Source organism: Setaria viridis, chromosome 9, assembly GCF_005286985.2.
Source record: "Setaria viridis chromosome 9, Setaria_viridis_v4.0, whole genome shotgun sequence".
Lineage (NCBI taxonomy): Eukaryota > Viridiplantae > Streptophyta > Magnoliopsida > Poales > Poaceae > Setaria > Setaria viridis.
This window is the reverse complement of record NC_048271.2, coordinates 37,281,082-37,293,366: the sequence shown is the minus strand read 5'-3', so window position 1 is coordinate 37,293,366 and position 12,285 is coordinate 37,281,082. Positions and strand designations below refer to the sequence as shown.

The 12,285-nt window shown below is 43.4% G+C and overlaps 1 protein-coding gene across 2 annotated transcripts; it reads left to right on the top strand.

Moving 5' to 3' along the window:
• The first annotated feature begins 1,391 nt into the window (after nucleotides 1-1,391).
• LOC117838856 (uncharacterized) lies at nucleotides 1,392-5,874 on the top strand. 2 transcript variants are annotated; one of them, XM_034719038.2, is made up of 5 exons: nucleotides 1,392-2,635; nucleotides 2,755-2,896; nucleotides 3,139-3,228; nucleotides 3,305-3,632; nucleotides 4,485-5,874. In XM_034719038.2, the coding sequence occupies exons 2-5, from the start codon at nucleotides 2,783-2,785 to the stop codon at nucleotides 5,636-5,638; spliced, it is 1,686 nt and encodes a 561-aa protein (XP_034574929.1). In that variant the 5' UTR covers nucleotides 1,392-2,635; nucleotides 2,755-2,782; the 3' UTR covers nucleotides 5,639-5,874. The 2 variants fall into 2 exon arrangements, with proteins under 2 accessions (XP_034574929.1, XP_034574930.1); XM_034719039.2 differs by having other exon boundaries at nucleotides 1,410-2,635; nucleotides 3,139-3,225.
• The last annotated feature ends 6,411 nt before the right edge of the window (nucleotides 5,875-12,285 follow it).

The window sequence follows — 12,285 nt, the reverse complement described above, 5'->3', positions numbered from 1 at the left end:
TTTTTCCCTTTACCCAAAAAAGAACAAACAGTGAGATGGACCTGGAAATTCGTGGATCGTTTAATTTGTCAAGCAACAGGGGGCTAACGAGTCAAAACACGAGGGGCTTTTTGGGCAAGCATCCTGCCCCATGGCCCCATACACTTGTTCTGATGGTACCATTCCGGTATCCCCCCATGACAGCCTTTTCCTGTCCTGCACCACTTGATTATTTCCGCTCCTTTTCTTCTGTACGTACCACGTATTTGCTGCAGTGGCCAGTGGACCACACCGTCACCCATCACTATCAGTGTTGAAGATGCAAATCCAAGGAAGCAAAATAAAATCTCGGTGATTTTTTCGGAGCGCTCGTTCGTGGCAAAGATTCTCAACTGTATTCAAGATGACTTTGTAAGTGGTAGCTCTTATAGGTTGTCTCATTCGGTACTATGTAGTATTTTTGCTGATGTGGAAAATAGAGTAGGGAGAGAGACTAAATTTTAGGTCTATGAAACCACTACTCTACTATTGTACGAGTTGTGCGCAAATTAAGGAATTTTAGATTACTACGAGACAACTAAAAACACAAATCATTGTAGTGGTTGTTCGATAAATCGTCTCAAGATTACGTGTCATATGAGACAGCACTGATATACTTACTCTAACATAGGCAGATTAGACAAAGGTTTATTCGTGGCAACAGATTTAAGGCAGATTAGACAAAGGTTTATCCGTGGCAACAGATTTAGGGCAAGTACATTAGTATTGTTAATAGGCGGTCTCATACATTGATACGTAATTTTGAAATGACTTAACGAACAACATGTAGTGTTAAACAATATGTGCAATGAGTTGTCTTTTTATGTTGTCCTACAATAATCTTATTTTCTTAATTTATGCATAGAAAAAAAATATTATGAGTTGTATGCAATCAAAACTCGTACAATGATGAATAGTAGTATCGTAATACTAAGATAGGCCTCCTTCGAAGGTTAAGCCGGCTTGCTAGCTCATAGCAAGACGTGGCGTTTCCACGTCACCACGAGCCATCAAAAAAAGCACGTCCACCCATCAGTCTAGCTCTTGCAAGCGCCTCGAGATTTCTGTGGGGCCCACGTGAAAGCATTTCTTTAGTCCAAAATCAATCCCGCAATGTTGTTTTCTTGCTCTTCGCCGCCGCCGGCGGGTGTCCGCCGTGTCTTGGCCTCTCCCGCGGCCCGCGGACACCGCAGCCATAGGGACGAACTCGCCGCTGCCGCTTCGCTCGTTCCAGGCCGCCGTCCCCCGCGCTGCCGCGTCGCTTGTCGTCCCGGGAAGCGCCGGTCTCGTCCAGCTCTGTCGCTCGCGCCTCGGGACCGCTCCGTGCGGCGGTCGCCATCGCCGGCGTTGAAGCACCGACGCGCTGCGCAGCCCAGTTCCATCATACAGCGGAAGCCGCCGGTGTTGGCAAGGCTGTCCGGCCACGCGTGCCCATGGCGAGCGCAGGACCCGCCGCCTCCTCACCTCCGGAGGCTTCTTCTTCCGCCGGCGTCGGCGGCCGGCTTCTCCTCCCCCATGCTGGAAGCCGCTCATGGCCGCTGGAGCCAGAGCTGCACCGCCAGACGCCGTTGAGCTGAGGTCTCCGGCGAACGCGGGATGCCATTCGACCACTCGTCACCGCGGTGGTCGCAGGGGCCGCCGCCACTCGCATCCGGTGAGCTTCTGCTGCCGGCGCTGGGCTCTTCCGCGAAGCCGAATAGAAAAGAAGAAACGAGAGACAGGAGGGAGAGAGGACGCGTCAGTGGGCCCAACGAGCACCTCGTATTCCGTCCGAGCTAAGGGTGGAAAGAGATAGCTTCTTCCCTCTCCTCCACGTAGGTAAAACGCTGAGTTGGCTCTTTGTGAGCTAGCTGACGTATGCTCGTTGAGTTGGACCCAGGCGATTGTTTCACGAAACAACGATCTTTTCTCTTTTCTCACCCTCTCTTATTCACATCAGCAAAAAAAATTTATGTGACATTGCATGAGACGACTACTATGCTTTTATAGAACCGATTAGTAATTCAGTTAAGATTTTTTTGTTTTTGTTTAGACACGTACTTTCCTCCATTCCAAAATACAGATCGTTTTAGTTTTTCTAGATACATAAATTTTACTATGTATCTAGACATAATATTATATATAGGAAAAACCAAAACTACATACGGAGGGAGTTACAATCCCTAACCAACCGACTGCTCCCTGTCTCCTCCAAATTTGGGATTCTCGACCACACAGTGGCGGAGTTGCCACATCTCCATCCCCAACCCCACCTCTCTCCTTCCATGCATCTGCAGCTGCAGCAGTCACAGGTAAGCACAGCCCTAGAACGATTAGATTAACGAGAGGTATCAATCCCTATCGCCATCTCTATCTCCCATTGCCCATGCACCAGTAAACCAAGCACTGGAATGTGAAAGGAAAAAAGGGCTTGTGAGCCAAGGGAGAAACAGGGGAGGGAGAGAGAAAAAAAAGAATAGGAAGGCATGAGCTGCGGCTGACACCACGGACGGCCGCCTGCACCAGCATCAGCATCAGCCGCGACCGAAATCGAAAAGAATTGAGAAGATCCGAGACCCAGTCCGAGGAGAAGGGCCGCGCACAAAAAATTATTTCCTTTTTTCCCTGTTTGTTCGCTGTAAGTCTCCCTTTCTTGTATGGTCTCGGTCGCAGTCGTGTACGATTATAAGTTAAATTTATTTTTACTCGTTGTGGATGATTAAATTGGTTGGTTCGATCTGAATTGAATTGGCTCAGTCCTGGCTGGAGCTTCCTGCCGGGAAGGATGACTGCTTTAGTGGATTTGGATCTCAACTGCCGTCCGTCGTCGCCGGAGCCCGCCGTGGCGGAGGAGACCCGGCGGGCAATGCTCCGTCAAGAACAGTCCTTCCCTGACCAGGTTTAATCTCGTTCGTTGCTCTACTTTTGGTAGTTTTAAGCACTGCTTTGGTAGTTTTAAGCACCGGTTGTTATTCTTCACCAGGGGACAACAAAAAAAAGAAGATAAATTTGGTTAGCTGTACAGTTGAAGTTGGTATCTTAGTTATGGTTAGGTTATAAGATTTAATCATATTTGGAGAATTGGACTGTGGTTAATTTGTGTTGCGATGAACATGAATGTGATGTGATATCTTTCTGCAGATGAACGACCCGCATAAGTTTTATGGATCCTTCTGGAAGCAATCCAGTAGTGCACAGAGTAGCCTTCATTCCACTCATGAGCATAAGGTGGTGAGGGAAATACTTAGATTTTTATCCCCCATTAGTCCAAATTTATCTTGCTAAACAAAGGTTTTTGGTGCCCCAGATGAATTTGGGTTCGTGGGCCAATCAAAACCAAGAAGATTTCACCAATTCCGATAAGCACAAATCGCCGTCCAATATCGCGCAACAGAACTCAGATGTTAGGGCTTCAATTTGGAGAAAGACTTATGCTTATAACGGTGTGATTGACTTGGAGAAGCCATGCACTTCTGGTGATGCGGTGGGGGATGTTGGTTGCTCTGGCTTCGGCAACCTTTCCAACCAAAATGGGAGGTCTCGGGATGGTTCATGCTGCATTTCACCAGAGAATAGCTCACTTGTAGAGTCTGCTCAGTTGTGCAGAGCTTGGAATTCGTCACGTTTAAGCCCAGGTGAGTCTCAACTTCAACCTTGCATATTGCTCTAACATATTTTAGAACTGCTTGGATGCGATAATGTTATTGTTATTTTGTATGACCTATTCTATGACTATACTATTAATTTCATGCATATGGCTCTATCAGTTGAACCATTGATGGAAAATATTGTAGTGTTCAATTAATGCATGCGTGACCTTGAGGATGCAATTGCCGCATTGCTTGTTCATTGACAACATACAGTTATATAAATAGCTAAAAGTTGATATGTCTCTGTAAACAGCAGCAAAATTTGAGTGTTGAATAGAATGGAACCAGTGTCATCTGACTAGTTAGATGAATAGATAGTTTGCAGGCTTTTGCAGAAAAGAAAAACAGCCGTGTTACAAGAATATGCTCTTTCTCAATTCTATCCATGTTTGTATTCAGAAGATTTCTGTGTTCTTTTAGGGAAATTTTGTTGCAAGCCAGCTCTTTTGGCTATTTCAATGAGAAATTTCTGAAATTTAGTTTGCGACAGGTAAAGAACTGAAATGACATATTTGTTGCTCTAATATACCTCTGGATCCATATATGCACTAACTACATTTTATAATCTATTATATTTATAAATCATGTGAGAGTTCCAAGTTTCTGCAAATCAGAATATTCTCATTGTACTGCCATTAATTCTTTGGACCTTTAGTTGATATTGTACACATCATGAATTCGACAGCACAAGCTCAAAAACACAACAAGATTATTGGAACACTTTCCTGGTTATATTCTCCTTACTGTATTCTATTATGCAATGCTTTGGTCATTGCAAGTCCAAAAGAATGACATGCTCATAGAGCTGCATGACTATTCTACCTTATGCATTTTCAGGTTCAGTTGGATCTAGTGACACTCCAGATTGCCAGTCCCCTATCAAAAAAAGTGAAACTGAATCAAGGCATTCACTGATTGACCTGAATGTTCCCCAAGAAGAAAGCCTTCCTGTGTCTTCTGCTCTTTTTCATTCTTCCTCGACATATCCTGGAAAAACTTCAAAAAGTCCTACAGAAGTTTCTGAAGCAGAATGTGGCTCTGGTATTGGATCAATGAGGGGATCTTCTATCACAGTGATCACACCCAACTCAGTTGCAGACAGTTCAAGGGATGTGGTAGCCGAATCCTCAGTTCAACGGAAGGGCCTTTTTGACCTAAATGTGTCACTTGAAAGTATTGACATGCCATCAGAAATAATTAGCGGTTACAGAGATAAGGTAGTAAATAATGATGTAAGTAAAGGAACTGCATCCAACCATTCTTTCTCCAGGAAAAATAGCCTGCAAGCAGAAACTTCCAGCAAATATTTGGTCCATGGAAATGATCATATGTTGGCAAGCAAGGATGACAATAACGTGCTCCTCCCAACCTCAACAAATAATGGTATCAATAAGGCTCAGATGCCAGAATCTGGAATCGTTAACAAGGAACTTTTAATCCCTGAATCTCCTCTAGCTGACAATAATGTCCCAAGACTGTCTATATCCCACAATCGAGCATCAAATCTTCAGGAGGTTAGCATGCTTCAAGCTAAGGCCCATGACGATGACACAACAGCTTCTATTGCAGCTAGAACGCTTCTTTCCATTTTTCAGCATAATTCTGCAGACACTGCATATTGCCCCGGAAGCAGCAGTCAGACAGCAGCTCAGAATGGAAACAATGAGCCTCAGCCCTCATTGGACTCTTTCGAGAAAATTGTGTTGAGTTTAGACGAGATCAAAGATGATGGCCAATCTGTATATCTGGCACCATCAGATAAGGAAGGACCAGCATGTGGGATCAAACTGAAGAGAGGAAGAGGGATGAGAAATTTTCAGAGGGAGATAATGCCTGGGCTTGTGTCTCTAGCAAGGCAAGAAATATGCGAGGACTTGGAAGCTATAGGTTATGAGCCAAAGAAGACTCGGTCTCGAAAAACACGCAAGCGTCAAGGTGCATCCTCAACTCGTTCAAGGCCGCGCAAGCGTGGCTCTGCTGCCAGGAACTGACCAAGAGCATCTGCATTCCAGGACAGGTTCTTACAAAGCAGGCAATTCAGAAATCAGAACACGAGAGCTGATTCTAACTATGTGAATATTCGTGTGTATTGAGCCTAGTTCCAAACCTCTTTTCTTGCTGGCCATATTTAGCTGTTAGGCTGGGATGTTCTTTGCTTTGTTTCCTTATTACTCTTTAACTCTTTGAAGTGATCAGGATGTTTATTGGAGCTTCTTTTGGGGCTTTATATTTGTGTTTAACAACGAAGGCATAGTGACATTGTCACAATGGTCAGTCTCATAATTCCAGCACTAGCCCCCTAGGTCAGAGTCGATGAAGGCAAAATCCTGATGATAGCCTGGGATTTTTTTTTCTTGAATTACAGTTAAAAACAGTGCTTTCTCAAGTCAAATCGTTCTGTGTGTGTACTGACTACTTGGTTTACTGCGTGTCCCTGCCCGGTGAATCAAAGAAATGCTGTCTGTTAGTACAACCTCCCACCATCGGAGCGGTCCTAATGGTCCCGGATTTGCTGTCCTTTGCAAAGCATTAACAAATGGCCATACGCAAATTTCACCAGCAAATAGGGCCTTGATCTCCTTGTCAAGTCGCCTGATTTTTTTGAGACGTCGCCATTGATGAGCAATAGGCCATGTGGAAGTACAGGCAGGATCATAATGCCCCGGTGTCACGAGACACCGATCAGATCGACGGCGAGCTCCCTTAGCAGCTAGCTCCACTGGACGGAGCACAGCTCGCGCATCTACTGAGTTTGCGCAGAGTAAAATTTATGGCGCGCCCAGTTACTTAAAACGCCATGAACTCGAGTCCAGTCACAGTCATGAAGCACCAGAAGTGTATATGAGTAGATTCTCTCTTTCATGAGCGATCTAGGCGGCGCATGAAGCTACATGCCCTACCTGCAAATGGGCGACATTTTAGGAACTCTGGGCGAAGACCTATAAGATCTCACCGTGCATGATGACGACCTGAGCTAAGCAGTAGTTGTAGTGGACTACAGATACAGACCACTCCACGATCCAGGAGATCCCGTACTAATCTGCGCCATGATCCCGTACTAATCTCCAGTCCATCGCCGGCGGCAATAAAAAGGGGAGGACATGAATGGTCGGTGGCAAAGCCCGGCGCGCCCATCATTGGCGCTAGATTTACTGCCGTGGCCAGAGGGACATGACACGCATCATGCGTGGCTGTCCGCGATCATTCAGAGAGGGTTCAGAGACGAGAGAGAGAGCTCGTACTCCTCCCCCACTCCGGTCAAGGGCTCAGCTTGACAAGACCAACACGAATTTATCATTCAGAGACGCAGGCAGGTGCGCACTGTGGCGTACTGAACTGAAGGAGACGCAGGCAAGTTATACTACCCGTGCTGGCTGCTGTGCAGGTATACGGTTACTCCGTAATCATCACTGCGGCCTGTACCTGCGCCGGAATAACTGGCCCGGGCCGGGGCCCAGGAGGCTCCAGGGAGAGAGCCCGGCCGGCCCTGGGATTGTCTGGCCGGCTCCACGGAGAGAGCCAGTCAATTGTTTGGTTCAGTGTTCCTGTTTGACCCCACGAGGGCGCACAGGGAACCGCTCAGTCAGGAGCCTGATCTGGAGCAGTACGGCCCTGTCAGCTGGCCAGGGGCTGTTCCGATCTGCAACTAAAGTTTACTCGGTGTCATATCGAATATTCGAAGACTAATTAAAAAAATTAAATATGAGTTAATTATAAAACTAATTATGCAAATAGAGGCTAAAAGGCGAGACGAATCTATTAAACCAAATTAATCTATCATTAGCAAATGGTTACTGTAGCAGCACATTGTCAAATCATGGACTAATTAGGCTTAATAGATTCGTCTCGCTGTTTAGCCTCCATCTGTGTAATGGATTTTGTAAATAGTCTGTTTAATCTTACTATTACTAATTGGAGGCTCCTTTTGAAGCCTCCAGATGAAGCCACCTAGGATTCCTAGGTGGATACTCTAGAAAAAGAGAGAAATCCTAGAAATTCTCACAAAAAAGCAAAACATCCGACCATCAATTGATAGATTCAAATCATCATAGCCATTGGATCTATTATGTTTTCTAAAAAATTACCCACCTATACCATTATGAAAATAGCCTAAAGTAACCCCTAAATCTATATATAAGTTACCCACCTCTGCCATTATATAAAATAAACTAAAGTAACCCCCTAATCTTCATCAAAATCACCCACTTATGCCATTATAAACAATATTTAAAATAACCCCCTAATTTGCAACTGAATTGCCTACCACTATTACTTAAAAATTTAAACCCCTTAAAATTTGCATCTATATTACCCACGCATGCCATTATTAAAAATAACATGAGGTAACTCTACGTTTGAATCAAATAACCTTAATTAAAAATATACAACAATATATGATTCTAAATCGTCTATATCTTGCACTATTGGTATACGATATAATAATTAAGGTATATACGCATGATGTGTGTCACCATTTATAAGGATATAAAGTGATGAGAATATAGATTTCTATGCTAAAATTGTATCTCAAACTTAAGGTTCATTAAACAAATTCAAGCGCATACCTGCGATGCAAAGTGAAAAGTTAAAGATTATAAATGTAGATGAAAATATTATAGAGTAGTTGCTAACTAAAATCTATCACAATTGGATGAAGATATTAAGTATATATCTACATAAGCATTGTGTGTTCGAATATTTAACAAACGAGAGCTAACTTATAGTAATAGTTTTTTAGTAATATAGTCTCATTTTTTTCCATTGGAGGCTTCGCATTAGTTCCCACGAGACAAGTCAGAAAAAAAAGACAAATTCTTATAAAAATTAAAAACGTCAAACATCAATCCTGTAAACTCTAATAATCATAGCCATTGATCTATTATATTTTTTAAAAAGTTACCCACCACTATTATTATGAAAATATTCAAAAATGAGCTCTAAACCTATATTTCAATTACCGAGCTCAGCTATTATAAAAAATAATCTAAAGTAACCCCATAACCTTCATCCAATTTACTAATACACATCATTATAAAGCATAACTTAAAATGTCATTCTAAAATTTTATCTATGTTATCCACATATGCGTTATTAAAAATAACCTAAAGTAAACATTTAAATCTTAATCTAATTATCTCCATGTGCATCATACAGAAATGTTAAAAGGTAAATTAATATATGATTTTAAATTATGTATTTATGTCATTGTTAATATAAAAATACTAAGTTAAAGTATATACACATGATGAGTGCCACCATTTAGACCATTTATACATGTATGTGAGGAATCGATGAAAAATATTGATTTGTATGCTAAACATAATGTATGGAGGATTGGAGGTGTGATACAAAATGGAAAAATATGAATATGGATGAAAAAGTGCATTGAGTAATTATTAATTAAAAATCAATCACAACTGGACAAAGATAGATACATATCTCTATAAGTATTATGTTGAAGTATTGAAAAATAAGAGAGCAGTAGGTAAACAATTTTGATTATTAGCTAGAAGTTTAATTTCTAAATAATTTTTAAATACAATAGCTTCTAAAAAAAATATTTGCCCGTGCGGGAGCACGGGTTGATGGACTAGTACTCCTAATTAGTATCTAAACGTTCGATATGATAGGGGCTAAAGTTTAGCCCTGGGAACCAAATGGTTCATAAAGTTCTAACCAACTAAACTTTAGTTAGGAGTGTTTGGATCCACTAGAAGCTAAATACTAGTTGTTAAAAATAAATTACCATATTATTCTTCATTAATCGCACATTTATCTCCTCCCCCAGCAAATTGTTTGGGTCGTGGGGGAGTTTACCGAGAATATGGAGGGGTAAATCTGTCTTTAAACATATTTACCTAGATTTAGCTAGTTAAAATATACTAAAGTGCTAAATTTTAGCTAGAAGTTTTTAGCTGAATTTTAGCTACCTGTTTGGATCATTAGTTGCTAAATTTAGCCAACTAAACTTCAGATGGTGGATCTAAACAGACCTACGTCTCCATCTCCTGGCCTGGAGCCTGGAGGGAGGTCAAATCTATAGTGGTGGTTACTGGTTAGTTAGCACTTAGCACTGACGGTTGACGGTTGATTATCAGTTATCACTCCGTATTCAGTTAGTTACGAGCGGTTGGCATCACCTGGAGCATGATGACGACGGCTGAGGCGAGAGGGTGCAGGCACGGCGGTGTGCATCACATGTTGCGGTGTTCCCCGGCCGGGGTGGCCGCCTCAGGACAAGCAGATAGACGCAGTAAATGAGTGTCTTTCGCTCACTTGCTTGATGCTTGGCTCGGATATCATACTGCTACTGTTAAATCGAAGGAAATCATACTGCTACTGTTAAATCATACTGCTACTGTTAAATCGAAGGAAATCTACTTGATCGTTCGTTCGTTCGTTCATTCATTCAGTGAGTAGTAAAGATTTTTGCGACTGTTCGTGAATCTCCTGTCGTCAGAGAGCACTCGCTGTTCCCAAGGAGAAGCCGGTGGCTCTCGGGAAATGCCGCTGCAGAATTCAGAGCAAAGTCTGGTCGTGGCGAGAACAAACGAGGGCCTTCGTTTAGTTTAGGCCTTGTTTAGTTGATCAATTTTGGAGATGTAAAATTCTTGTTCCAGCACTGTAGCACACTGTAGCGTTTCGTTTGTATTTATGAATTATTATCCAAATATTGACTAATTAGGCTCAAAAGATTCGTCTCGCAAAGTACAACAAAACTGTGCAATTAGTTTTTAATTTCATCTACATTTAGTACTCCATGCATGTACCGTAAGTTTGATGTGATGGGGAATCTTCTTTTTGCATAGTGTTAAAGTTGGGAGTTGAGAGTAACTAAACATGGCCTCAGTTGCTTAAAGTTTGAAGGTGCAAAATTACTGTTGCAGCACTATAGCACACTGTAGCGTTTCGTTTGTATCTGTGAATTATTATCCAAATATTGGTTAATTAGGCTCAAAAGATTCGTCTCGCAAAGTACAACAAAACTGTGCAATTAGTTTTTGATTTCGTCTACATTTACCGCAAGTTTGATGTGATGGGAAATTTTTTTTGCATAGTGTCAAAGTTGGGAGTTTTGGGGACTAAACAGGCCGAGGTTTCGATGAGCCCGGGATTCTCGGTGGTAGTCTGGTAGATCAGGCAATCGAGTGAAAAAGCGGCGCGGTGATTCCCGTCAGTCTTTAGCATCCATGCTCAATTGCTCACAGGAACCTGAGGGAAACAACACGGGAGAAATGTCACGTTTGTCACTGGGGCGCTAGTGCTAAACAACGATTGCGATACCTACCCAACGATCCGTGCTTACGGAGGCGGTGGTCCATTGGACCATCGCACAGCCACCGCGCTCGCCCCCGCTGTCAGCTCAGGTGCCTTCGGAAGAGACATGGTAACATGCCAATAGCCCGGGCTCCCTGAGCAGCGGACCAGCCGTGCACACACAAGACACAATACAAGATCCAAGACCAAGAGGCAGGGAGCGAAAATCTCACGGCGGCATCCCGGTGGGGCCCGTCTGTCAGCCAGCCAAATGTATGCCCTGCCAGCCAGATCTACGCAGTTGTTTTAAAACACAGGTTGCGGGGGTAACACAAGTAGTTAATAGTTACGCGGCCAGTTAGCTGAGGGGCCAACATGATAGAGTGATGACGAGGACAAGTCATACAGGCAGCTCGCAGCTACCCTGATGCAGGTTTCTCATTGGGGGAAAAAACGGAATAGAAAAACTGTTTCCAGCATAGGAAACGGATGGTCTCAAATTTGTACACCACTGTTCAGAGCTGTCAACTTCTGATCGGCATGTCGGATCCTTTTGCCTTTCCGGATAAGCATCTCGTACCATGCGTGCGTGCGTGCAAAAAGACCACGTTGAAGTCCCAGAGCTGAATGTGTGTAGTGTGCCCATGCTAAGTGCTAACGCCATGGAACATTAACCTTTCGAATAATCCAGCAAGCGCTGAGATGCAGAACAACAGATTCTGTGCAAGTGTATGATCAGCGCACATGGGGATACAAGTCATAAAGGTTGTGTCCCAAACCCAAACGAAGCACATGAATGAAACAACAAATTTGGCGTGTCGACACATGGACGGAAATTAAACCGAAGAGTGGCCAAATTTGATCGAATGTACTGAACCTTGGGTTATTGCAGCTTTGATTAACGATTGTCACATCTCCCAAAAGGGTGATCCAGATGGACATCGGACATTCAAACTGAACAGGAAAGTTGCACTGCAGCACCCGCTGTCCCTGGAGAAGAGCCTCCTTCGGACCCAAGCAAGCAGGAGTTGTCCATCGCTGCTGCTTAACCTGAAAATGTCACCGGGTTCTACCTCGCATTTACTTCCCATTAACATCCCCCGGACGCCTTGCAGTTGCCACCAAACGAAACGAAAACATCTCGCCCGTATTCAATGAGAACGCCATCGGAAACACCAAGCAGCAGCAGCTAGCTAGCATTGCAAAAGTGAAACCCATGAAGAACATGAAGTGATGAGAGGGAGAGCAGTGTCCTGTGATTTCTTTCCCTCTCACTCTGAAGAAAGGAAAAGGAAAAAGGCAGCGAGGACAGTGCAGGACAAGAGAAAGAGAGATCGGCAGCGAGCAAGTAGCAAGCAAGGCATGGGACTCGCAGGACAGC

Coding starts and splice junctions, on each gene's coding strand:
- LOC117838856 (XM_034719038.2), top strand. CDS start 2,783: ATGACTGCTTTAGTGGATTTGGATCTCAACTGCCGTCCGTCGTCGCCG. Junction 2,897..3,138: donor AACAGTCCTTCCCTGACCAG/GTTTAATCTCGT, acceptor ATCTTTCTGCAG/ATGAACGACCCGCATAAGTT. Junction 3,229..3,304: donor CCACTCATGAGCATAAGGTG/GTGAGGGAAATA, acceptor TTGGTGCCCCAG/ATGAATTTGGGTTCGTGGGC.